This window comes from Cetorhinus maximus, chromosome 11, assembly GCF_964194155.1.
Source record: "Cetorhinus maximus chromosome 11, sCetMax3.hap1.1, whole genome shotgun sequence".
NCBI classification, from domain to species: Eukaryota; Metazoa; Chordata; class Chondrichthyes; order Lamniformes; family Cetorhinidae; genus Cetorhinus; species Cetorhinus maximus.
In genome coordinates, this window is record NC_135889.1 from 84,150,459 (window position 1) to 84,177,453 (window position 26,995).

The window sequence follows — 26,995 nt, forward strand, 5'->3', positions numbered from 1 at the left end:
AACCAGTATTTTGTACAGTTCCATCATTACATCCCTGCTTTTGTATTCAATATCTTGCCCAATAAAGAAAAGCATTTCAGATGCTTCCCTGACCACCTTGTCCACCTATCCTGCCATCTTGAAGCACCTGTGGACATGCACTCCAAGGTCTCTCACTTCCCCAACCCCTCTCAATAACTTCCCCTTTATTGCTTGCTTTGTTTGCCCTCCCCAAATGCATTACCTCACACTTTTCTGGATTGAATTCCATTTGCTACTTCTCCGCCCACTTGACCAAACCCTTGATATCATTCTTGAGTCAACAGCCATCCTCTCCACTATCAACTACACAGCCAATTTTTGTGTCATCTGCAATTTCCCAGTCATGCCTCCCACATTTAAGTCTAAACCATTAATATATACGACAAACAGCAAGGGCTCCAACACTGAGCCCTGTGGAACAGCAATGGAAACCGTTATCCATTTGCAAAAACATCCATCAACCATTACCCTTAGTTTCCTGTCACTGAGCCAATTTTGGATCCAACTTGCCACCTTTCCATGTATCCCATGGGATCTCACTTAACTGACCAATCTGCCATGTGGGAGGGATCTTGTCAAATGCCTTACTGAAATCCATGTAGACAACTTCCACTACACTACCCCCATCAATCCAATTACAGCCTTGATTCACACATGGACTAAAGAGCTGATCTCCAGAGGTGAGGCGAGAGTGACTGCCCTTGACATCAAGGTAGCATTTGACTGAGTGTGGCATCAAGGAGCCCTAGCAAAACTGGAGCCAATGGAAATCGGAGGAAAACCCTCCACTGGTTGGAGCCATACCTAGCACAAAGGAAGATGTTGTGGTTGTTGGAGGGCAATCACCTCAATTCCAGGACATAACTGCAGGAGTTCTTTAGGGTAGCATCCTCGGTCCAACCATCTTCAGCTGCTTCATCAATGACCTTCCTTCCATCATAAGGTCAGAAGTGGGGATGTTCAGTGATGATTGCACAATGTTCAGCACCATTAGCAATTCCTCAGATACTGTAGCAGTCCATGTCCAACTGCAGCAAGACCTGGACAATATCCAGGTTTGTGCTGAAAAGTGGCAAGTAACATTCATGCCACACAAGTGCAGGCAAAGACCATCTCCAAAAAGACAGAATCTAAGCATCGCCCCTTGACATTCAATGGCATTACTATCGCTGAATTCCCCCACTATCAACATGCTGGGGTTTACCGTTGCCTAGAAACGGAACTGGACTAGCCACATAAATACTATGGCTACAAGAGCAGTTCAGGGGCTAGGAATCATGCGACTGGCAACTCACCTCCTGACTCCCTAAAGCCTGTTCACCATCTACAAGGTGCAAGTCAGGAGTGTGATGGAATACTCTCCACTTGCCTGGATGAGTGCAGCTCCAACAACACTCAAGAAGCTTGACACCATCCAGGACAAAGCAGCCCACTTGATTGGTACACCTTCTACAAACATTCACTCTCTCCACCACTGATGAACGGTGACAGAAGTGTGTACCATCTACAAGATGCACTGCAGAAACTCACCAAGGCTCCTTAGGCAGCACCCTCCAAACCCACAATCACTACCACCTAGAAGGACAAGGGCAGCAGACACATGGGAATACCACCACCTGGAAGTTCCCCTCCAAGCCACTCACCATCCTAACTTGGAAATATATTGCCATTCCTTCACTGTCATTGGGTCAAAATCCTGGAACTCCATCCCTAACAGCCACTGTGGATATACCTACACCACAGGGACTGCAGTGGTTTAAAAAGGCAACTCACCACCACATTTTCAAGGGCAATTAGAATAAGCAATAAATGCTGGCCTAGCCAGCAATGCCCATGTCATGTAAATGAATAAAGTAAAACCTTCCTGGTTTCTGGTTTGTAATAATGCTTGAATATGATTGGCTGTTCACCTGCTCGCTGACCTCACTGCTGCTGCACACTAAAACCTCCCGACTCGGTGACAGATTTAAACTGCCATTAGGAAAAGGGTAGAGTCCACCATATTGATTACTAGCTCTCTGTAGGCAGCTTTCTTCGAGATCAGTGGCAAGCTCTATTTCTTCACCGCTGAACGCAAAGTCTAGGCCTTGATCTGCTTCTGTGGCTCAGTTTCAAATTTAATCTTATAATGTAAAGAACTTTGGGATGTATTAGTAATTTAAAGGTGCTATATGAATGCAAGTTGTTATTTCACCTCCATAGTACCACCCGCCAGCACCCCAACTTCAGCCCATCTGCTTCTGAAATTTCCATTCAAGCATTTGTCAAGTTTAGATTCAACTATTTCAATGCTCTTGTTGCTGACCTCCCCATCTCAACTTTGTATAAACTTTAGCTCATCTAATATTCTGCTGCCCATATCCTATCCCACAACAGGATTTGGTCATCCATTACCATTGTCTTCGATAAGCTACATGAATATATATGAATCATCGGAAAATACATTTTTGAACCTGGTAGACCTCTTGGTGCACAGCAGAATTGTCATGAAGAGATATTAATATCTATAATGTTATTGAAAATTATTTTAAAATTGGAATTGTTGTAGGACCTGCGTCTGTGTGTCTTGATTGGATTATAACTAGCTAGTCTGAGTGCTTTGATGTATAGTAGTTTTGAGATGTTAATTAGATAAACATAAGGAGGAGAAGGTAAAGCGTACATTTGCATTTGTTGAATAAATCATTCAAAAGAATGGGTTAAAGCTTGCAACTAGCTGGGAAACGCAAAGCAATGTGTTTATAGTACTAATAAAATTAGAGGGTGAAAATGTTATTGTTAGAAGATGTGATTTTAAAAGGCTAGGATACAATGGAAAATTTACATTCAAAGGGGCAGCTAGGTATAAACAGAAAGGAGTTTGTGTGTATAAGTCAGAGGCATTTAAGATTCAACCAGCCTGTAAGCATACAACTGTGTCTGCAAAGGAACGAAATTGCAAGGAACCTCATTTTGAATTCGTAAGGTCAAATATGCTTTGCCTAGTGTCTGTTTGAAGTCTATGGGTTATTGTTGCCTTGGTGAAGATTTACCAAGGAATGATTAATTTGGGGATTTGTTTAAAAATTATTATGGTAATAATTTGTAGACATGTATATGTGTTTAATTTGTTGTTAAATTAATAAATGTTTAATCTAGTTTTATGAAAAATCTTTGAGGCTCAGTCGTCTTATTCCTGAATTCAAAGCTGCATCTCAAACATAGCAATTGAAAATATAGGTAATGACAGTTGTTCAAGTTTCCCTCTGGGATTTAAACAACTCAGCCTTTATCAATTGTTATGTCGTAACAGAATTTTTTTTTGGAAAAATATACTTTATTCATAAAATATCTGAAAGAACATTACAAAACATTTCTAAATGGCCATCACAAAAAGTGCAATCATATTCAACTTTTCCACATGGATCACAAGGTGCTTTAATACAATCAATTAATATTACAGACATTTCAATATGGTCATTACAGACAATCAGACAGTGCAATGGCCTTCAAGTTATCTACATAGGTCATGTTGCAGTCTGAGGTGCTTCAATGTAATTATGATACATTTAGTATTGACTGTATACATTCCTTCTAAGTCATACAGCCCGAGGGGTCTATACAATTTCCAGCACCTCGGTGCACTATGGCAGAAAGGTCTTCGGCAGTGGCCTTTCCCCACTGTGCCTTTGCGGCGGCTGCCCCAAGCTTTAGTGCATCCTTTAGGACCTTGGAATGTGCCAGTCTGCAACACTCGGTTGGGGACAACTCTCTACACTGAAAGACCAACAAGTTTCAGGCAGACCAAAGAGCATCTTTCACCGAGCTGATGATCCTCCAGCTGCAACTGACATTTGTCTCGGTGTGCATCCCTGGGAACAGCCCGTAGGGCACAGAGTCCTGTGTCACAGAGCTGCTAGGGATGAACCTCGACAAAAACCACTACATCTCTCTCCAAACCTTCTTTGCAAAGGTACATTCCACAAGGAGGCGAACAATGGTCTCTTCCCCATCACAGCCACCTCGAGGCCAACGTGCAGAGGGGGTGAGACTCCTGGTGTGTAGGAAGGATCTGACAGGGAGGGCCTTTCTCACCACCAGCCAAGCTGTGTCATAACAGAATGTAATTTTAAGGGTAGACTTGTGAGGCAGACTGTCCATGGCTGTTCCAGAGACCGAATCCTCAAAAGGACAATACAATCACTTTAAAGTCCTTCCATCAGTACTACATGAACGCCCTCACCATTAGACATTAACAATTGTGGGATAATACAAGTGAAATAGAGATATATAGCAATCCCCAAACTAGATTATTGCCTTCAATGGCTCCTTTTTAATGAATCTATGCCAACTTCTTTTTTTTATTCTAATAGCTTAATTCCATAGTTGATAAATATTACAACATTAGAAAGATATGTTTTTGTAAATCAAATACTGTGATAATGAATGCAAAATACTGCAAATATCACTGCCATATAGATGGAAATATTGAGATTTTCTTTATCATATATGTGAAATTTCGAATGGCTTCAATGTTGCTTGCACTAAAATGAGAAACTCTAAATATGTGGTTGGTGAATTTTCATCAGTTAACACAAGGGGGCAGTTGTAGGCTGAAAAACATTTTCTGGTTGAAATCCCTCAATAACTGCACACACACTGTTGATGCAGAATGATGTTTGAACCAATGCTATGGTTAAGCTGCTCCTTATGTCACGACTCACTGGGGATAGTGCGCTGTAATATCAAGCCCCACTGTTCCCCGAGATGCAACAAATGTGAAAAAGTTTGACCAAACCACCGGATTGCCCCAATTCTACCTAATTGTTTAACTTAGGTTAACAGAATACAACCACCACGTTTGTAAACTTAATAACTGTTTATTGAACAAATTGTCTTTAACCAGTGGCAAAAGAAAGAAATATGAACTGCTAATTTCTAACACTATAACTTAAACTCTACCCCCTTCATAAATCCCTATACACGTATAAGACACACAAAAACATGGATTTTAAGGCTGGGATAAAACAGTTCAATAGCACCAATGGAGCACAGGATTCAATGGGTTGATTTTGATCAATGTCTTCCAAATTCCTTTCAGTTCTTGTTGATGAAACGAGGTGGTCTTCCAGCACTTTCTGTATTTAGTTCACTGGTTGAGCACTTGCCTTTCAATAGGTGGAATTTCCCGAGCCCGTTGGCGGCAGGTGTGATAGGCGGCGCGACCTGCTTCACAACGGCGTGAAGGCAGGTTCGCAATCGTCACTCAGCCCGTCGATGGCGGACTGCATTTCCCACCATGAGTCAGCAGGGAGCTAATTGCAATACATCAGCATGTAATTAAAACGCCATCCTTCCAGGCTCTTGGAACCCCACCGTATCGTCCATCCATGCTGGCAGGAAAGCACACCGACATGTTTCACAACAGCACGCAGGCAACGTGCACTTAGCGGCCTTCACTTTGGGGCAACAGGTGAGTGAGCGGCAGCATTCACCACAGCTCGCCCATTGTATACAGACCTCAGGGGCGAGGGTACCTGAAGCCTGGCTGCAGAGTCAACTGCTGAGCGAGAGTGGGGTGCGGGGGTGTCCAGGGGCAAGTGCTGGCCAACCCTGTTGTCAGTGGGGAGGGTGGGGGAGGGGTGGGGAGGGTCAAATGCTGTCCTGGCACTGCATCCCACGCACAGGCAATCGAGATGGAGGGGTAGGGTAAGCAAGGCCACGCATTAGGGACACCTGTATAAAATGACAATGCCTCTGCAACTGAGAAAGATCAGGCGCAGCCACAGTGATATGATAGGGGTCAGGCTCCTCGCCTGCCCGCCCGTGCAAGCAATGCGGAGGCACCAAAGGGCCACCAAGTGCTCCATACCTTACCACCCCAGCACTCCCCTGGCACAGATTTCGAGTCCGCCACCACTTTATTGGACCACAGAGCAGTTGGACTGTACAGGTTGTACAATCTCCTCGCCAATGCTGGCCATGTAGCAGTCACCACTGGAGGCGCTCACAGCCTCTTGCAATCTCAGCATCCTGGTTTGGACCAATGTCCTCCATGTCACCAGTTCACAGGGCAGCCATGCAGCACACTCATCTCTGGCCATCCAAGGGGTGACCAGTATTCTTGGGAAGTGTTAAGGGGCGGTCACATAGGGCCAGGAAAGGTGCTAAGTACAGCCATGATAGCCACATTTCTCTCTCTTTCATGCTGCAGAAGGACCAGGTCAAGATCATGGATCCTGGTGACCTAGCTGTATGCCTGATGGCCTACAGAGACTGTAGAAGACAGAGAAGAGAGTGACTGAGGCGCCTGGCCCCGCGCATGACTAGCGCCCTGGTGGCTCACATCTGCCATTTAATGCAGGACTTGGCGCCATGGGGACATGGAGGGCATCCACTGCCAGTGGCTGTGAAAGTGACCGCGATGCTCCATTTCTGTGCCAGTGGCTCCTTTCAGGGCTCCACAGGTGACCTCTGTGGGATTTCACAATCCGCCACCCACAAATGCCCCCATGAAGTCACAGATACCATCTTCTCCATGGCACACAACTTTGTGCATTTTGCCCGGGAGCGGGACAGCCAGGATGCAATGGCCATTGGATTTGTCCTGATCTCGGGATTCCCACAGGTGCAGGGTGCGATTGACTGCACTCCTGTGGCCCTCAGGTCTCCGTCTCTACACTCAGTGGACTTTATCATCCACAAGGACTTCCACTCATTGAATGTGCAGCTGGTATGCGACCACCAGAAACGCATCCTGCAGGGGTGTGCGCACGGTTTCTAGGAAGTGTGCACAACACCTACATCCTGAGTCACTCGCAGATCCCTGCAGTCTTCCAGGGTCCACAGAGGCTGAAGTTGGCTCCTTGGGAACAAGGGCTACCTGTAGAGGCCGTGGCTGATGACACCCGTGCGGTGGCCTCAGACTGCAGCAGAGCAACGGTATAATGCGGCTCATGCAGCAGCTCACAACTTGGTGGAGCAGACCATCAGGATGCTGAAGATGTGGCTCTGGTGCCTGGACCGGTCTGGTGGAGCCCTGCAATACAATCCGCAGAGGGTGTCATGCATCGTTGTAATCTGCTGTGCCCTTTACAACGTGGCACTGCAACAGGGCAAGGAGCTGGCTGAGGAGGAGATGGTGGAGCTGCACGTTTCCTCCAATGAGGAGGACGTTGACGGGGATGAGGGGGAGGGGGTCCTCGGTGGTGATGATGACGGGGATGAGGCAAGCGTGCTCAGGAGGCCCTCATAGCTGCCAGATTTGTGGAGTATGATGACAACATGCAGTGAGGTGTCCCCATAGATCCTCACATCGCAGTTGTGAACGTTTGACTTCAGTCTGGCTTATGGCAGTGCCAATACCCCCTGTGAGAATGCTGCTGTCATGGAGATGCAATGGAAGCCCTAATAGTCTCTCGATCACAGAAGGATGACAACATGCAGCGAGGACACTCCATAGATCTTCACATAGAAGTCAGACATTCTCAGAGGCTATCAGGCCAAGGGCAACTTGCTTGCACTCCATGATCAGGGCCATCTCAGAGACACAGCCATGAAACTTTAGATACCTCTGATGCTGTGTCTGCCTTCAGCACCTCAGCCTTTCAGGAGCTGGTGCACAGCATCACTGGTCACAGATGCTGGTGTGATGGGGGCCAGTCCCACCTTAAAGGTGCTGAGAGCACATAGAGATAATGAGAGAACTCTGTGGTGCCTGCCCACTACATTCTGGCAGCAATGACCAGCAACGCCGAGATGCAAGCATCAGTAATGTTTCCAGGGAGCGTGAGGCTGGACCATCACTGTGGTCTGAAGGCTGTACAGAGCACGGGGAAGAGGCCCTGAACCGAGACACCTGCCTTTTATCTTGTGCACTGCTCATCAGAACAAGGAGCCACAGGCAGGGAGACATTCTTAGGAGTTTATTGACAGTAGTGAACAGTATGTACAAATGATCAACTCCTATGCCCTGGCTGTGCAACTACTTTTACCTAACATTCCTAACCCTGTTGCTACGTCTTGGTGCTCCCCGGACATCCACAGCAGAGGTGGAGGCAGTCTGCTGACTCTGACACCCTGTCTGTGATGACTTTGGCGGGTGTCCTCTGTAGGGCTGAGACTTTGAGGGCCCCGAACTGCTTTCGGGGTCTGGCTGTGTGGCAGTGGCACCCTCCTCAGCCTGTGGAGCTGGAGCTGCGGAGGTCACAAGAAGATGGGATTCAGATGGGCTGGTCACTCCCGGAGTCACCTGGGTGGATGGCCCAGGAGTGTGCACCTGCTGATCCTCCTCCTATGGGTGCCAAGGCCCCCCGGCTGACTCTGCGAGTGGAAGGGGTAGCTGGCGTGAGATTGAGCTGCCCAGAACCCCTCTCGCATACGTACTGCTGGAGGCCAACTATGGCATCAGTGATGGAGTTAAGCCCACGCAGCAGTGCAGGAGTGATGTCCTGGGCCAAGGTCTCCATGGCAGCCGCCATCCTGCCACTGTTGACCTCATTGCAATGCCGGCCCTATCACCTCAGCCTGAAGGCGCATGGACTCTTCCATTGTGCCTTGCTATCTGAGGAGTGCAGCAGACATCCCTTCCTGATGTTCCCTAGCTTGCCTTTTCAGTTCCAGCAACTGCGACATGACCGAGTCCAGAGGCTCGTCATCTGACTCAGACTCAGCAATGTTCTGGCCTCCAGCAGTCCTCTGAGTGCCAAGGACCTGGGAAGTCCCTGCTTCCGCCTACTGAGGATCAGAAAGTGTGATGGGCTCACCAGATTGTGATCCCGAGGCTACTCTAAAGCTAGGTCCCACCGAGGTGTGTCTCAGGCCTGGTGGAGTGTGTGGGTGAGCGCTGTGATGGGACTTCATGGAGAGTGCCTCCAGATTCCTCTTCAGGGATTTCTTCGGAGATTGATTGGAGGCCCTAGGTCATGGACTCTGTCGGCTGTTTGGCAGATGTGCCTGTGAAAGCAAGGGGAGATAATTAGTGCATGGCATGGGCCTGCAAAAGACACATCACTCACAGCATGGTCGTCTAATGAATGTTGCACTACTGGATCCTCACTTGGTAGAGCAGCGCCGGCCTCACCATCAGCACAGGACCAGTCCCGGTCATCGCCGGCCAGCTGGATAGCTCTGTTTTCGAATTCTGTCAGAACTTTGATCTCTGGCATCCCTCCACCTATCTACAGCCTTTCCCTCCTGTTGTGAGCCAGTTCGTCCTGCATGGATAGGGATGGGGAGAGTGTATCAGGACACCTGCCGGGCCAAATGATAAGTATGCCTGGCCTGTGTGGGTGGTCCCATGGATGGGATGAGGACAATTATGGTGTGTGTGAAAGAGTGAATGGTGATGCCTCTTGCACTGGCAGTGAATGAGGGCCCTGTAGATGTGTGATGGGTTTGTGAGTGTGTGAGTTGGAAGTAATGAAAAGAGTGACTTTCCCTGGCGGAATGGAGATCATTTATCCTTTTACTGCACTGGGTGGCTGTCCTCCTCTGCATGATGTTGGCACTGACCACCGCTTCCCAAGCTGGGTTGGTAACTTTGCTGCCCATCCTGTGGCCAGAGCGAGGATAGGGCACATCCTGGCAGGTCTCCACAGCATCCAGTGGTCACTCAAGGGACCCATTGTTGAAGCAGGGGCTGCAGTCTTTTTTCCTCTGCTGTCCACATCTCCTGGGCACCAGTGGTGAGCTGGTGGCAATGAGCGCTTTGCTGGCAGCTGCCTTTTAAAGATGGCAGTGGGCATGATGCAACAGCAGGGTGATGGCAGGTGGGCAAATGAGAGCCCGCTCACCATGGAAATGGCGTGTTTTGCAGAAGTGAATAAATAAAGAGGCAAGCTCGGGACGATACTGTGTGAAAATCCGCCATACTCATCAGCAGGTAGGATCCTATTTTACCCGCCCACTACCACACTTCATGCAGTTCTGGGAAAATTCCACCCAATGCCTCTAACAATGATTTTTCCCTTTGTCCCTTGACAGGGATTTTCAGAAGAGATATGCGAAGAAAAAGCCATTATTGTGGAATTACTGGAATCTTCTACACACAGGAGAAAGAGGTTTTAGGTCTTGTCCCTTTCAGGCTAGGAGCCATTCAGCTGCACTGCTTCTCACACAAAACCTGGTCAGGAGCCAATTAAAATGCTATTGCCAGGCAGCTCCCTTGGGCCAGGAATCCTCTCTGGCACTATCCTGTCTTTCATGGCAGACTCTGTTCCAGGGCTACAACATTACATATCTCTCTCATCCTGTTCCAGTGGACATGTCGTTCAACCTGCAGCCAAAGCAATTCTAATCCACAGTCCAACAGAAAGATAAAAAACAAAAATAAAAATACCTGTAAAAACTCAGCAGGTCTGACAGCATCTGTGGAGAGGAACACAGTTAACATTTCAAGTCCGTATGACTCTTCAACAGAACCAAGGAAAAATAGAAAAGAGGTGAAATATAAGCTGGTTTAAGGGGGGAATGGGACAAGTAGAGCTGGATAGAGGGCCAGTGATAGGTGGAGATGGCCATAGACAAAAGGACAAAGAGGTGTTGAAGGTGGTGATATTATCTATGGAATGTGCTAATAGGTGACATTAAGGGTAGAAAGCAGGACAAGCAAGGTACAGATAGCTCTACTGGGGGTCACCTATCACTGGCCCTCTATCCAGCTCTACTTGTCCCACCGCCCCCCCCTTAAACCAGCTTATATTTCACCTCTTATCTATTTTTCCTCAGTTCTGTTGAAGAGTCATACGGACTCGAAACATTAACTGTGTTCCTCTCCGCAGATGCTGTCAGACCTGCTGAGTTTTTACAGGTATTTTTATTTGTTTTGGATTTCCAGCATCCGCAGTTTTTTGCTTTAAGTAAAAAAGATACATTCTTTACACTTAGGAAATTGTTTTCCTTTTTACTCCGCCTTTTAAAAAAATCATTCTTGAATAACGAATGTCACTGGCAAGGACAGTATTTATTGCTCATCGCCAATGGTGAGCTGCCTTCTTGAATCAGTGCAGTCCATTTGTTGTGGGTACACCCATTATGCTTTCAATCTATTTTTTCATTAAAGTGATTTCTACACTATTTCAGAGGGCAGTTAAAAGTCAACCACCTTTCTGTCGATCTGGAGTTGTGTATAGGTCAGATTGGGTAAGGGTAGCAGATTTCCTCCCCTGCAGGACATTAGTGAGCCAGATGGGTTTTTACGATGATCTAGCAGTTCCATGATTATTAGTGAGACTAGCATTTTATTCCAATCTATTAACTGAATTTCCCCAACTGCCATGGTAGGATTTGAACTCTCATTTCCAGGGCATTAATTCAGGCCTCTTGGTTTACTAGTCCAGTAAAATTTCACACGTCTAGCTTAGCGCGACTAAGTTCTAGTTAAAAGTATATGAAGACCTTCTTTTGAAAGCTTGTGCACTTTTACACCTCAACCAAACTATGGTGAAATGATACCCGAAATAAAGATTAATAGGGGAATCAAAGAATCAAGCAGGAATCAGGGGTGCATCCAGCGGACCTACTTGGTCTCAGCTATCAGGTGTGGCACAGGAGATTGTGCTGCTTGGATCCACTCAATTGTCTACATAAATCCCTGAAAGTTCTGGAAATGAACAAAGATCAACAGCATTTTGGATTGTTATTATTCTTGCATTCCACGCCTCTGTTAAAGAATTACAACTTTTTTTTTGAAACATGGGTTAGACTGTATGCATAGAAACAACAATCTCCCAGTGTTATTGGGCAGTAACACCCTCAAAATGGGATTGGTAGCCTTACCATCCCATTAACTCTGGAGTGGCTGGTTCCATTTGAAAAGAGGCTCACCAGTATGTGTCTCAAGCATCAGCCTGTTTCAAGTAATAGGCCCATTTTATTATGGAATTCAGAGTAAACAGGACTCTTATTGGCATGTTAGCTTAAGAATGGCCAGAACCTGTGCCATGCAGACACCAATTTGTTCCATAGGCAGTGAAACCAAAGAGGCTGAAAAATCATGCTGGAAAAACTCAGCAGGTCTGGCAGCATCTGTGGAGAGAGAAACAGTTAACAGTGAATCCGTATGAATTGTTGTCAAACGGACTCGAAATGTTAACTGTTTCTCTCTCTCCACTGCTGAGGTTTTTTTCAGCATTTTGTTTTTATTTCAGATTTCCACATCTGCAGTATTTCGTTTTCATCAGGCTGCAAAATCAATCTAGGCTGCTGTCATCTCAGGAACCCAACCCTCTGCATTCATGCCCTACCTTTTACCTTGCTGGCAGTAGTCTCATTCCAGCAAAAGCCTTTTTGTGCCCTGCTCTGGGTTCACTTCACTGCTAGAAGTGGCTAGCCAGAGTGGTGAAAGTTGATCAAAGCATATTAAAGCTGGATGATACATAGTATTGTAAACTATAGTTAAGATTCTTGTATTATTAGGGCTGTTTTCACTGAAGCAGAGAAGGACAAAAAGAAACTGGAGAGATTTTAGGACTGAACATAGTTCAATTTGTAATAAATTGAATAAAAGCTACTTGTTGGCAACTCTTTGGGTTGTAGTTGCAGAGACTGCAAAAATGGAATGAGGTGGTCTCTACTGCTGCATGTTAATATGGGCCTTTTGCAATGATAATATAACATTTGGCATCATACAGGAGAATGTTACATCAGAATTTAGATGACAAAAAAATGCAAGAGTAAAGCTCAAGTTAATAAAGCCCTCCAGATTGATTCATTGCCCTCCAACTCACTCCTCTGCAGTTTTTATTTTGTACAGCATAGTCATTTAATGGAGTTCAGCTGTTACCAGGGAAAAGATTTGCAACTGTCATGCAGAAGATTAGTGCAGCTCATCACAAATGTGTGTGTGTGTGTGTGTGTGTATGTATGTCCACGTGTTTAGAGGTTAGAAAAAGGAGACAAAGTTGTAAGAAAAGTATTTGAATTAAAATGATTGCTGCCCAAAAAGTTTATCCCTCTCCACTGGGGTCCACATCCAAGGCACTGGGCAAGATCATTTCAGGTAGCTTCCTTCCTCTCATTTTCCCCTTTTGGAGCCCAAGAAGAGGAGAGACTGGGGCAAAAAAAGGAGGGGGATAAATCATGTATTTTATTGAAGTTTAACTTTTCTTCCCATAGCTAGTCTGCTGCAAATCTCTAGTTTGATCACCAGAAGCAAGATGAACAATATGCTTTGTTGTTCAAATTTTCACCTGGAGAAACAAATTCAAATAAAAGCATATCAAATCTGCATTTTAAAAGCAAGTTTATTCAGCATACATGGCACAGCAGGGGGGAGGGATTGCTGCAGGGGTGGAAGGGGAATTCCTTTTATTCTTCTACAAACTCCCAGGCATTGTCTGGACTTATCTACATGTGAATTCTGAACACTTTTCAGGCATTGTTTTAAGCAATCCAAGATGGAATCAAAGCAAATAAACATGCAGCAACTGCTTTGAAATACAAATAAGCACAAGGGAAAAAATTTAAGGCACCTTCATTTAGTGTTTCTTATTTTGTTTTGGCATTTAAAGGCAAAATTGAGGAATTGCGAAAGGCAACAAAACCTATTAATGGCATCACTTAAGTCACATTAGCTTTTGAAAATTGTAATGTTATTGATCATTAAATATTCAAATTATCCCTTTTGCCATCCACTCTCAACTAAGTGTTGGTTAGCAGATTTGTTAAAATCACCCGAATGTTTGTTCTGCACAGCTTAACATTGTATTTAAGTTAGAACAAATATAGAAATTGAGGGGAATTCTTTGCTTACCATACATAAAGCAGAATTATAATGGGAATGAACTTTCCCCCACTGACAAATTTAGAATAGAAAAGTCACGAGTAGAAAAGGCAATTTCCCCTAGACATTTTTGCTGAAATGAGGGGAGAAAAATTTCATCCCATTAGTCCTTAAAGAATGGCAAAATGGCTTCAATAGATAATTTCAAATGTTAGTGTCATTAACTGAATGTTAGTATTTTTAAATCACATTTATTCAAACATGCACAGTACTTGTTGGGGGATCGGAGGGGGTGGGGGGGTCAGCAGGGAAGGCAGTCATCTGTCAAAAATTACACTTCTGAAATTTACAAGTTTTGGAAAGCTAGAATATAAAAGTTATAAATAACTTTGATACTGCAGTTAACCTAATTAGTTTGTCAAATGAATTTTAAAAATTACAAGACCCTCATTGTCACTTACAGACCATGATTGCTAACTGTATACATAACATTTCCCAGATGACAATGTGTTTAAATTATTGAAATTATTCATATTTTATGGCAATGAAAAAGATTAATTCAATGAGCTACATTGGTCACACCAAGTAGTTAACAGCCTTTTGCACCATCATTAATTAAGTCTGGCTGGCAAGGCATTTCCTCTATATTCCAGTCAAGTACTAAACATGCTGAATGGTTATCTACTTATTATTTGCTTAAAGCAGGAAGTTCAGTCGGAAGAAATAAAAAAAAGACTTTTCTATTAAGACAAATGAAACAAGGTTATTTTGAAGAGTCAGGCTAAGACTATTTTATATATCTAGATATTTCTGAAGCATATGAACAGCCGTCCATTTTATTAGGAGTTATGGAAAATAGCCTTGTTGAAAGCCCAGGCAAAATTTTGCAAAAAAAAAAACTGGCACAATGTAACCACATCTGGAAATGATCTGAAGGCTTTCAAATCTGCAGGAAGAAACTACATAGCACATAGATTAGTTTCTGTAAAAGAATGAAATTCTCTGCCTGCTTTCCCCTTAACCCCACATCCCTGGAAACATGATTTTGAAACTTTATTAGCAAGACATTTTCTCACAAAAGTTTCTTTGTGCCCAGTTCACAAGCAAATGGATTGAAAAGACAAATATACAATCGCTGTAAAAAGGATTCAATGTGCTCAGTTAATTTCTGAATTCTAGCTTTTCTTGTGCTTCTATTATGTAAGGTTCAAGTTTATTGAATGTAAACTTTTACATCTTGCTAAAGCATTCCTTAGCATTGGTCCAAACTTGAATTCCCTAAAAAAGAGAAGAGAAAAAACTGTTTTTGTAGACATCAAATTTGAAAGTGATTCACTTGAAATACATGCATTTTTGCATTTCCAAAAAGTAAACATATTAACTAGAAAAACAGTTTAAAAAACTCATTTATATAAGCGCTTTTCACAACCACCAATTGTCTCAAAGTGTTTTACAGCTAAACTTGCAGACTACAAGGATAGAACAGGGGAATGGGACTGACTGGATTCCTCTATACAGCTTGCAGGGACTCAATAGGCCAAATGGCCTTCTCAAATCCGACAAATCCCTGGGACCTGATGGCCTACAAGCTGGGGTTCTAAAAGAGATAGCTGCAGAGGTGATGGGTGTGCTGGCTATGATTTTCCAATGCTCCTTAGATTTGGGAATAGTCCCATTAGATTGGAGGATGGCAAATGTTACATTGCTTTTCAAGAAAGGAGGGAGACACAAAACAGTCAACTACAGGCCAGTTAGCCTAACTAACATCAGTTGTTGGGAAAATACCGGAATCTATTATGGAAGTCTTAATGCACTAAAAGCATTATATGATTAGAACAAGTTAACGTGGTTTTGCCACGGGGAAATCTTGTTCGACAAATTTATTAGAATGAGTATAGATAAAGGGGAACCAGTAGATGTAGTATACCTGGATTTACTGAAGGCATTAGATAAGGTGCCACACAAAAGGTTAATTAGGGAAGATAACAGCTCAGGGAGTTTTTTTTTGGGTGGTGGGAGGGGAGGTGGGGGTTGTCATTTAGTATGGATAGAAGACTGCTTTCCATTATCCATTAACTAGAGAGTGGGCATAAATGGGGCTTTTTCAAGTTGGCAGGCAATGAATGGTGGATTGCAACAAGGATCAGTGCTGGTCCTCAGCTATTTACAATCTATACTGGGTCCTTTGCTTTCTGCCGATGCTGCCAGACCTGCTGAGTTTTTCCAGGTAATTCTGTTTTTGTTTTACAATCTATACTAATGACTTAGATGAAGAGACAGACCAATGTATCAAAGTTTGCTGGTTTTTAAAAAGGTGTGAAACTTCTATATGTTGCTGTTCAAAAGAGTCTCGAGTGTGTTTGTACAAGGAACAGAAAGTTAACATGCAGGTGCAGCAAGCAATTAGGAAGGCAAATGTCATGTTGGCCTTTATTGCAAGGGGATTGGAGCACAAGAATGAAGAGTCTTGCTGTAGTTTTACAGGGTTTTGGTGAGACTGCATCTGGAGTACTGGCAAGGTCAGTAATTGTTGGCCATCCCTAACTGCCCTTCAACTGAGTGGCTTGCTAGGCCATTTCATAGCACAGTGAATCAACCACATTGCTGTGGACCTAGAGTCACATGCAGGCCAGACCAGGTAGACAGATTTCCTTCTCTAAAAAAGGACATTACTGAATCCGATGTTTTTTCCTTTTACAACAATGTTCGTGACCATGAAACTATTATCAGAACTGGCTTTCCAATTCCAGACTTTATTCATAGAATCTAAATTCCACCAACTGCTACAGTACATCGCCAGAGAATTAACCTGGGTCTCTGGATTACAAGTCCAGTGAAATTACCAATAGACCACCTTCTCTCCTTAATTTATACCACTTTCTACTTTAAAATACCTGAAGTCTGTCCTTTTCCAAATACTGTTGTGAAAATTCAAGCCATTTGATCTCACCTCAAAGTGCTAGAACAATCCTCAATGCTCTTTTGAGAGTTATATCCATGCCCTTTTTTAAAAAGGGTAGAAAGCCCATTATAACATGAAATGTGTATTTTAACAAGTTAGATTAGAACAACAGGTTTTGGTTTGATTCTGCTTTGGGATACACACTGCTTAGGAGGTCAAAAGAAAATTCACATGCAATACTTTATCCAATGCTTTCTGAAAAATTATGCAAATTATATTTACTGTACAGATCTCTTTCACCTATTTGATTAATTCCTCAAAAGAATTACAGTGACTACACAAGCTACAACTTCAACCACACCACATGCACATAGTCCCTGCAACATTTAAACACCCAGTGTCGAATAAAATGCTGGAAAATTTCCTCCATTGGAGGAATCAAATGGTTTTGTCTAATAGTGAAACTGCAAGAAAATTGGAACAAAATGTTAATGCTTCTAAATTGATAACTTTATGTACAAGAATTCAGTTCATCCACAACCCAACTACAATAACCTTTTAAATGTGCATTAACTCTTAGTCATCAGGTTTTCTAAATTTCTCTCCAGGTAGTCGAAATATGGAGGAATCAAGTGCTTGAGTCATGGGATTTGTAGCTAGGATTCCCTGGTGACAAGAATTTCAGCTGAACTAGGCCATAAGGAAAGGCAAATAATAGCTATTCAACAGAAAACTTGTTTAATGAATTCAGTCACAATCCAAATATGACCGAAGTTTGAGAAGCAGCAATTACAGTCCCGTCTATTTATTGAAGGACCATTTCAAGTTCATGCTTTTGAGTATTCACTAGAAAAAGTACATTAATCTTAATTAGAACTGTTTAATTCCAAAAAATTAAGAATCGAATAAGCATTTTCTTACAAGCATTCGTGACTTTGTGGTGTTTATTTGATTTCAGAAATCTGATAAGCTTGAACAAATGCAATCCCTCACCATCAGGTCATTCAAACCAATTTGGAAGTACTTCAACACAAACACTAACTTGGAATAGAATAAACACTGCTTTTAATAATTATGGATTGGTGCCAACTAAAGAAAGCACAGCCTGCAGCTTCCTGGTGAGCTTTCATAGGCAGTATAATCCAATAGCTGTTTTCTAGCTAACCCAAGAATCAGTCAAAGATGTGCTGGGGAGGGAAAGGAGAGAGAGATAGAGAGAAAAAAAGAATGCAAGGTGAGGGAGGGGGGCAGGCGAAAGAGCTACATGAAAGTGGTGGGTGGGTGGGCGCGGTGGGGGGTAAATAGCCAGGCAAAGAGGGCGGGTGAGAAAAAAAAGCACCAGACGTGGGTGGGGGAGGGGAAGCAAGCAAGCAAAATTTTTTTTTTTTTAAAAAGGAGGGGCAGAGAAACAAAAAAAAAAGGAGGGATGGAAAATTCAAATCAGGTCAGCATTTATGCCTTGAAATGGTGAACAAAGCAGGACTTGGTGACCAGGGTAGAGAGCACCTCCCTGTCCCTTTAAGAATGGAACAATGACAACCATCACTTTTAAATATAATGGGTTGTAATTTCTGATGGACTGGCAATTGAGTCAAATTGCCATTCTGCTCGAAAAGTAAAGTACTTACCTGGAAATCCAGGTGATCTTATCTTGCCTGACCTTCTGACTCAGGCTGGGTGAGATCTTTGTATTGCAGTTCGCTCCTGGGGTCTATAGTCGAGGGCAGCTCAGTTGCAGGTAAGTAAACCACACCCTTTTTTACAGCACTAGCTGATGTAAACCAGGCAAGTTTAAAAAAAAGTCTTTGACAAGCAGGGAGAAGGTAAGCATATGAGATGGGTAGGGTCAGGCTGAGTCCGGGGGTTGGCAAGGTCAGCAGTTGGGTTTGGCCTGGGGGGCGGAAAATCAGTGGGGTGTTAAGTCCTGTGGTAGGGAGGAGTAGGGGTGGTTTGGAGAGGAGGGTGGTGGTGGTCCAGTAAGGCAATGGCAGGTGGGTGGGGGGGGGTCATTGTGGGTCTGTACAACAGTTAACAAGAGTTTAGAAGTGGTTTTAATTCTCTTTTTCTGGGTACCATCAAAAATAAGATTTTAAATTGCAAACTTATGGATCGTTCCCAGTGCAGGGCAATTGCCCACTGGAAGTTTGCACTTCCCAGGCCGTGCAATCCTTACCTGGGAGCTTCTGGGGCTAAGAAGTTATGGGCCAATCAAAACAAAAATAATAATCACTCTGAAATGCAAATGTAGTGATGTAATTTTTTTGTGGCTTTGTTATACCTCCAAAGTTAGTTAATTTTGCAATGTCTCCAGGACAAAAGACATGGACTTCTAAATTCAACTGAGCCACGACAGAAATGTCCTGTGCTGGATTTGAAAATTGCAAAAACGAGTGTAGCTTGATTCAACTGAATGTATTTGCATCAGTTTGAAATTTATAACTAGCAAGTCAAGTTTCAATTTTGAGTATGGCCTCAAAGCAGAACATTGTAATTATAATTTTACTTGCAAAATACTTTCAAATATCTAAATATTCAGATGATCGATAATGCCTTTACAATGCTAATTCTAGATAATGTTTGAGGCTTAAATTGTGTCATGCAGTCATTCTATGATAGTTTAAAAAATAGGTGATTGCATTAAGAGCCAACCCACCTTTTTGCACATGCTTATCTGCATCACTGCATAACTGATAAGGGCCTCTTTCAAATCATTGTTCTTCTGTTCCTTAAAGCGCTCAATGTCTGCCCAGGCATCCTTTACGAAATCTCTAAAAGTAGATATCATAACAAAACTTTAATTTACTGCGAAATGTAGATTTTAAAAGTTCCAGTTTGATTAGTGTTTAACAGGAAAGTCAGAAGTGCAAAAAAAATCAGATACCTGATGCAGCTGTCAAGCTTAAATACCTCAGTAATATGGAAAGCTTCCATGATCACCTCCAATAGAAATGTTTACAAATATAAAAAGTTTTGTACGACCAAATATCGAGAGTATTGCTGAAAAAAGAGAGACATGTCGAAACTTTTTGTCTTGTAGTTATCCGGACCATCAGCAACATGTATGTCCCAATAGATGGTGTTGCCATGGGATCCTCTTTAGGCCCAGCTCTCTCAAACATCCTTGTTGAGTTTCATGAGAAACGGGTCTTCGATGTAATGACACCTGACCTCCTACCCTTGCATATTTCCACTAAGTGGATGATACGTTCGCTATATTTAAATACACAGCTGCATGTGACAAGGATTTAGGCCTTAAGAATTCTACTTCATCATAACCACAGGAAGGAGAGTTAAATTAGGGCTAGGAAAGTACATGTTTCCACAAAAGAGTTGCCATAAGAAAAGCCTTCTACAAAAAGCTATTCTCCTCAGAAGGAAGAGGTAAATTTAACTGGCCCTCAAGTGTAGGCATCTTAGTTAAGAGTAGCAATTCTGCGAAATAGTTACTACCACATCCAGAAACCCTCAACGATTGTTTAATTGTGGCAATACAGATAGACATGCAACATTGCAAGATCCAGATTCTGGCTCCACACAAATCCATGGAAGGCTGGCTTACATTTATGACATTACCAAATCCCTCAAATTTCTGAAAGCTCTTCATACATTTACTTAAGAGTGGAGTCAGTGTTACACAGACATGAATTTTTTAAAAAGTGTTAATTGTGATACAGACATTATCCAGGAAGCAGACTTGGAATCATAGAATGTTTACAGCACCCTGTTGCATCTGTCCCAGCTCTGCTAAAGCAATTCAGCTAGTCCCACTCCCTCAACCTTTCCCCATAACCTCCATTATCTTCAGCTGCTTATCTAATTCCCTTTTTAAAGCCACAATTAAATCTGCCTCAGGTTCCAGACCCAGGCCACACGTTGCATAAAAAAAAAATCTCCTCCCGTTTCACCTTAAATCTGTCCCCCTCAAGATCTCAACTCATCTGCCAAAGGGAACAGTTTCTCTCTACTTACTCTGTCCACACCCCTAATGATTTTGAACACCTCCCTGAAATCTCCAGTCAAACTTCACTTCTCCAAGGGAGAACAACACCCAGGTTCTCCATTCCATCCTCCTAACAGAGGTCTATGGAACCATTCACAAATCTTTTCTGCATCCTCTCCAATGCCTTCACATCTTTGCTAAGGTGTGGCGCCCAGAATTGGACACAACTCTCTAGTTGAGGCCAAACCAGTGTTTTAAAAGGTTCAACATAACTTCCTTGCTTTTGTATAATACAGCTTGATTTGTGAAGCCCAGGATCCTTGTGCCTTTTTAAACCACTTTTTCAATTTGCCCCTGCCACCTTCAATGATTTGTACACACCTCCAGGGGAAGAATTTTCGGGTCGGTGAGTGAGGGCGGGGCCCGCTCACCGATGTGTAAAGTGAAACGCGGTGACGTCGGGCATGCGTCCCGACATCACCGCACGTCATTTAGATTGTCAGTTCGGTGAGCACGCAGCTGACTCTGCTGCGCGCCCGCCGAACTGTCAAAGACCTATCAAGGCCATTAATAAAGTAATTAAAGTTAAGAATGCTGCCCATCCAACCTTAAGGTTGGCAGGCAGGTGAAGAGCCCAGACGGCCTTCACATTTTTCGTGAAACCTCATCCACAGGCAGGATGAGGTTTCATGAAGGGTTTATTAATTAAATAAAAAATTTTGAAAAAATTAATGGACATGTCCCAGCTCAAATGACAGTTTCGCATGAGGGGACATGTCCTTAAATTTTTTTAACCTTTCTTCAATGTTTCATAAGTGAAAGTAATCTCCCTGAGGCGCTAGTGTGCCTCAGAGATTTCTGCGCGCATTCGCGAAAGAGTGCAAACCCTGACTCAGGGAATTACCCCCCCCCGCACCCGCCCACACAGGGAGTGCAAAGCGCTTCCGGGTGTGCATCATGCTGGGCGGGCCTTAATTGGCTCGCCCATGTAAAATGGCAGTGCAGCCCCAAACGGGTTCGCGTCTACCCCCGCACAAGCTCCCTCCTCCGCCCCGATGGGAAGAAATTTCTGCCCCAGGTCTCTGTTCCTGCATTCCCTTTGGAATTTTATTTCCCTCAGTGAGGTTTGAATTCACATCATTTAACAGATATGGCACCATCAAGTTGCCTAACATTACACTTAAGTCCATAGCTTAAGTGTATAAGAAAAGCTCTGAAGATAAAGATATTGAAAGACTAATTCCTGACAAACAGGTTACCAACAGGGCCGAAAGGGTGTGTGTTCGACTGCATGGATAAAGATTGAAATTAAATCTCCTGGTCAATTTTGAGGGATAGATAATTTTGCTGTCCTAAACAAAAAAGAATGTTCCCAAACGTGGAATGATTTTGTTTGATTACATGATACTGTGTTTGTTCAAGGTTTATCATGTTGACACTCATTGGTGGGCTATTAATAAACTGAATTTACCCTATTGGCAAATACAAAACGGCCCGTTCCCAAACCACTCAAAAATAGAGTAAAATTTGACCACCACAACTAAGCAAATGCAGCTTTTGTGCAATTTACAAATGTTATTTTTTTTTAAATTCACTTCAAAATACTCAGTGTCATGGATTCTATTCACTGGCTACTAAACACTAAGTCTACGATACCCAAGCAGTTCTTTAGGTAGTCTTAAGTGCAAGGAAAGAAATCTAGAAAGGGAAATACTTCCAACAGAAACAACACTCTCATTCATCTCCTTTAAGATCTCCTGGTTGGAGAAAGTTTTCAAAAACCTTTCATGATATGACCGGAAATGACAAATATTGTGCATTAAAGCTCCTCCTTCAAAAATAACATCAATTTAGCCTAGTGGCTCTTCTACACAAGTATGAGTGTTCCATATAGATCCAAAATTAAATAACAGCCTACACAAGTCAATGTTACAAATCTTTCTGTCTGCATAAGGTTTGCTTAGCGTTAGAATATACAAGTTCTGTTGCTGGCCTTACTCGCACTCAAGATTTTTGGCCTTCACGAGCTCCTCTCCATCAGCAATTTGGTCCTCCAACATATTTAGCTTGGCTTCTCTTTGTTCCGGTGTCTCCTGCCCAAAAAGTTTGCTGGTCATACCTTTTAGGGAAAACGTTCGCACCGTCTATAAAGATTAGAATATAAAAATTGGTTTGATCATTCAGATGTAGCAGATAATAAAGGATTCTTGTATTGATTGAATCCAGACATTATCATTAGTAACAATCACTTGGCTTACTAAGTATACCGCTACAGGAGAGAAAAATAATATGCAAAGGTTAAAGAAGCTTTGCAAGCAGCTCAACAAAAAGACCTGACATTAGGTATATATAGTGTCGGTGCAGACTCGATGGGCCGAAGGACCTCTTCTGCACTGTGGGATTCCATGATAGGTAGGGCATTTCCACAAGATAAGATAACCAAGCTGCAGGCCGTTTCAATGGCTAATTGCGCAATGTAAATAAAGAATGGAAGTCAATTATTTCTTGCAGAGGAGCGCACTTGGACTCCAAATTTAATCTGCACCACTTGACTGCAAACACATTTGCTCCGAAGAAAATGGGAATATATGGTGATTTATATGGACGTCCCTCCCTCTTAGAGGATGAACTGAGAGATAAAGGAAAGTAGTATGCAAAGTTCAATGCTTTAACACTGAAGACTAAATGAAGAGGCTGGAAAGTTATGTCAGTTAGAACAGACACTCCCCAACCACACCCCCCATCACCCCCATATTTCCCTTCAATATCCCAACATAGGATTAAAATCTCCATAACATAACTCAATGTGAAATCCAGGCTTCAATTGTTGTTTTGTAGATCAAGTTTTTAATACTTAAGAGTGCATCAGGTGGCATCTCTCTGTGTAACATCTTCCAATGAGACCGATCTGATAACTATAAAACCCAACTGCTAATGACAACCAAAAAGAATGTTCCAGGTGAGTAAAAGCTGCAGGTTGTTGCAGTAGTGACAAGAGGTACATCAACATCTTTCACAAACTCCAGGGTAAAAGATGACGATGACCATTAGCAATTTTTGTCTGGCAATGTCAGGAGAGTCACCATTGTTGGATAGTGCAGTGATGAAGGATTGGGGTAAGCATCGTCAGTGTGGGGGAAAGAGGGAGGAAGCTTGAGCATTTTCAAGTGGTGAGGGAAGGGTTTGAGCACTGTGGGGTGATGGAGGCTGAACATTTTTTTTTGAGGGGTGAGGGAGGAGGTGAGCACTGTCAGTGAGAGAAGGCTACAGAGTCAGGGGTTGAGGGGGCGGGGCAGGGGGTAAACAACTCCATTTAAACCGTGCAAGTCAGGTGAACTGAAGAGACGAGTCTTCAGTCCATGGAAAAAAAAGAGGATGTGGCTTCACTGGAATTACACTCATCACTTGGCTTCCTAACTGTTCATCACTGCGTCCCTGCTGCAGTCGGCACCAGAAGGTGCAACTGCTATGGTATAGAAAAAGAAAGTGGACAGATTAAATCTCAATCAGTGATAGGCGCACCCTCTGATGATCAGAATATTTGGGCCATTGTATTTCAAATCATGTTGTTCGTATAAACTGGTGCATTCAAAAAAAGTCCAAGAGCAAAAACGGGAGTCATGGAGACAAACCTCTTAATTAAGAGCATAGCACAAAATAAGTGAAAAAGAATCAAGTAAAGGGTATCTTTTTCCTTTTGACTCATAACAAGTAAATTGAAATTGAAGAGCTTTTTCTTAGTGCACCTGTAGAATCCCATTGTGTTTTCAAAACTAAATTCCAAATCAGAATAAGCCATTTCCTACATGGGCCAAGATCACTGTTTGCAAGATTAATACAAGAGAAGCATTAAAAGTCTGATTTCCCCAATTGATCGGAGACCAATTTATCAAAAATGCTTATGAAAGGCTATATTATGCCCAATTTGTCTTTCTAATTGTTTCATATAATGCCTTAATTGTATTACTTTGCATAGATTAAACTGTACTTAGTTTCTATATGCACTTTAAGTTGCATTATATAAAGTTAAATTCAGTTCAGAGAAATTCGTACATGACTGGCCAACTCGTACACACGCTTCTTGCCACACATTTTCGTACATGTTAGAATTGCAAAATTTGTACTTCCCTATCATTTAACTGGAAAAGAAAAAGGTTCACATTAACTTTTATCTTACACAAGATCAAGTCTTGGTGAGAGGAAAACATGCTCATTGTGCTGGAGTATTAGTAGTTCAAAATTCAAAACAATTACAAAAGCAATATATTAGAGTAGCAATATGTGATTATTCATAAAAGGTCTCTGACCACAGCCAATAATACCCAGAAAAAGGAAAAAGAAAACCAGGACGAACATCCAACTCAAGGAGAAGATGTTCAAGAATTAGGGGTCAGCATAATTCAAAATTCTGGGAAGCCACTTACAATTGTAATTTTGTTTTCTCATGGAAGTAGTAAGCTAGTGACTTTGCTCATCATGCAAGAACACTACCAATAATTAAAAATAAATCCTGCACATCTCCTGGAAATGTACATTGAAAAGCCAAGGGCCATGAGAACCAATCATCCACACTGAACCTGGTAGCGTGGCACACTGACTATTAATGGAGTGGAGGCAGCAAAAAAGAAATAGTCGCACCCCAGTAGCTAGCTCCTCCCTTTGTTGTTTCTTTGATGTTAGATCCAAAGCAGCCATCTCCAAATCATACTGCTGCAGTTCATGCTTTCTACATACAGACCTAAAATTTAAAAAAGAGTAAAAATACCAATAGTGTAGCATTTCATTGTCATCCTAATTTAATTTAAACAGTTTCCATAATTCAACTACTTCTGTAAAAAGCTCTTTAGATTTACATTGGGATAACACCCATATTTATATTTTAATTGGAATTTAATAATGGAAACATTTGAACTTGAATTGTCCGATTAATATGTGCCAAATAGTTCACATACAGAATAATGCCCAAACAGAATTTGAGACAGGTAGTCAGACTTTCCAACTGTTGACATGAATTTTAATTTTTAGAAAAAGTTTGTATAACTGCTAATCTGGCTTTGTACCAGATTTTAGCTGTTCAGTTTGTTTCCATTCTTAAATGTTCCTATCCTAGTGCAAGAATCCTCTTCCCACTTGCACCTTTTCTTTTCCAAGCTTCAAACCATCCACTATAATTACACACAATTTTACTTTAGTCTTTCTAGGCCAGGTAACCCTCTAACTGTAGTTTTAAGCCATAATTTATACATTGCAGTTTCACCACATTTGTTATCTGTACATCAGGATTCAGAGGAACACTAGGAGCTATTTTCTTGAGCACTGTCATTGAAGCTTTTACAAAAAAAATTACCTATGCATGTGGAAACATGAAGGTATGCAAATCGGGCATAAAATTTAGTCAGATAATCCCATCTATTTTTGTCAAAAGTTCTACTTTAGATATAGCTTTCAGAATACAGAACATAAAACAGCTCTTACTCATTTCAAAATGCAACTTCTTTAATTTTGAAGTTCTTATCATTTGCTTTCCTCATGCAGTTAGAAGTAATTACAATTTGATGCATGAAGAAATATATATAAAAAAAACAATGGTTTTGTCAGTTCCACAAACAAGTTGTGCACTGATTGAAATCCATTTCTACGATACATTAAAAAGACACTGAGCTGAGAATCTGAGACATTGCCCCTGGTTTACAGGTGAAAGTGTGCCAAATTGTCCCAATTTGGTTGACGGCAGGCGCGTGCACATTTCTCGCCAGACATATTGGTTATAGCAAAGAAGTGTCCAAGGCCCACACCCAAGTTAAGTATTTGCTTATGCATAGGGCAATTCAGTTAGAGAGGGCCAGAATATTGCATATATGCAGCTTATCTGGCTGATTGCCAATTTAACTGTCCTTCAAGGAACTGCTGCAGGCTGCTACCAAAAGGAAAAAAAACAGAACCAAACATACACGACTGCTGCTCCCTGCTCCACATTAAAACCATGGCTGCTGCTCCACTACTTGTTTCATCACTCCCCTAGCTCCTCAATCAAAATCTTCAAGGGTCACTTTAGATTTGATAAATTGAGCATTATTACTTTTGAATCAGAAATCTTAAATAGATCTCTTCAATTAATTTTGGGATCATGCGCTTTTGCATTAAGTTTCAGATTTTTTAATTCTCAGAACGTGGACAAAACTAACATTCTTAGTTGCCTTGAGGCAGTGGAGGCCATTCCTGAATCGCTGCAATGAGGAATAGATTGGATTTTTAGAAGAATTTTGACCCAGTGATGAAGGGCTGTAACATACATATCATTTAATGATGTTGTTAAGAATTGATCTTGGTTAGTTTTGGATCAAACATTACATTAGTTTTAAAAATTAATATCCCCCAGTGTTTTATTGCAACAACTTCAGTTAGTCATTAAAAGTAACTTGAGCATTTT

The 26,995-nt window shown here is 42.3% G+C and overlaps 1 protein-coding gene across 2 annotated transcripts in view; it reads right to left on the reverse strand.

The window, feature by feature from the left end:
• Positions 1-13,226: 13,226 nt before the first annotated feature.
• snx4 (sorting nexin 4) overlaps positions 13,227-26,995 on the reverse strand; it is a 48,116-nt gene continuing 34,347 nt past the window's right edge. For both annotated transcript variants that reach the window (XM_078552364.1, XM_078552365.1), the window contains 4 exons: positions 25,204-25,303; positions 22,564-22,709; positions 19,279-19,393; positions 13,227-15,001 (listed from right to left, as the gene is read on the reverse strand). In XM_078552364.1, coding sequence (XP_078408490.1) covers positions 14,954-15,001; positions 19,279-19,393; positions 22,564-22,709; positions 25,204-25,303 — 409 coding nt within the window. In that variant the 3' untranslated portion in view covers positions 13,227-14,953. The remainder of the gene's footprint in view (positions 15,002-19,278; positions 19,394-22,563; positions 22,710-25,203; positions 25,304-26,995) is intronic.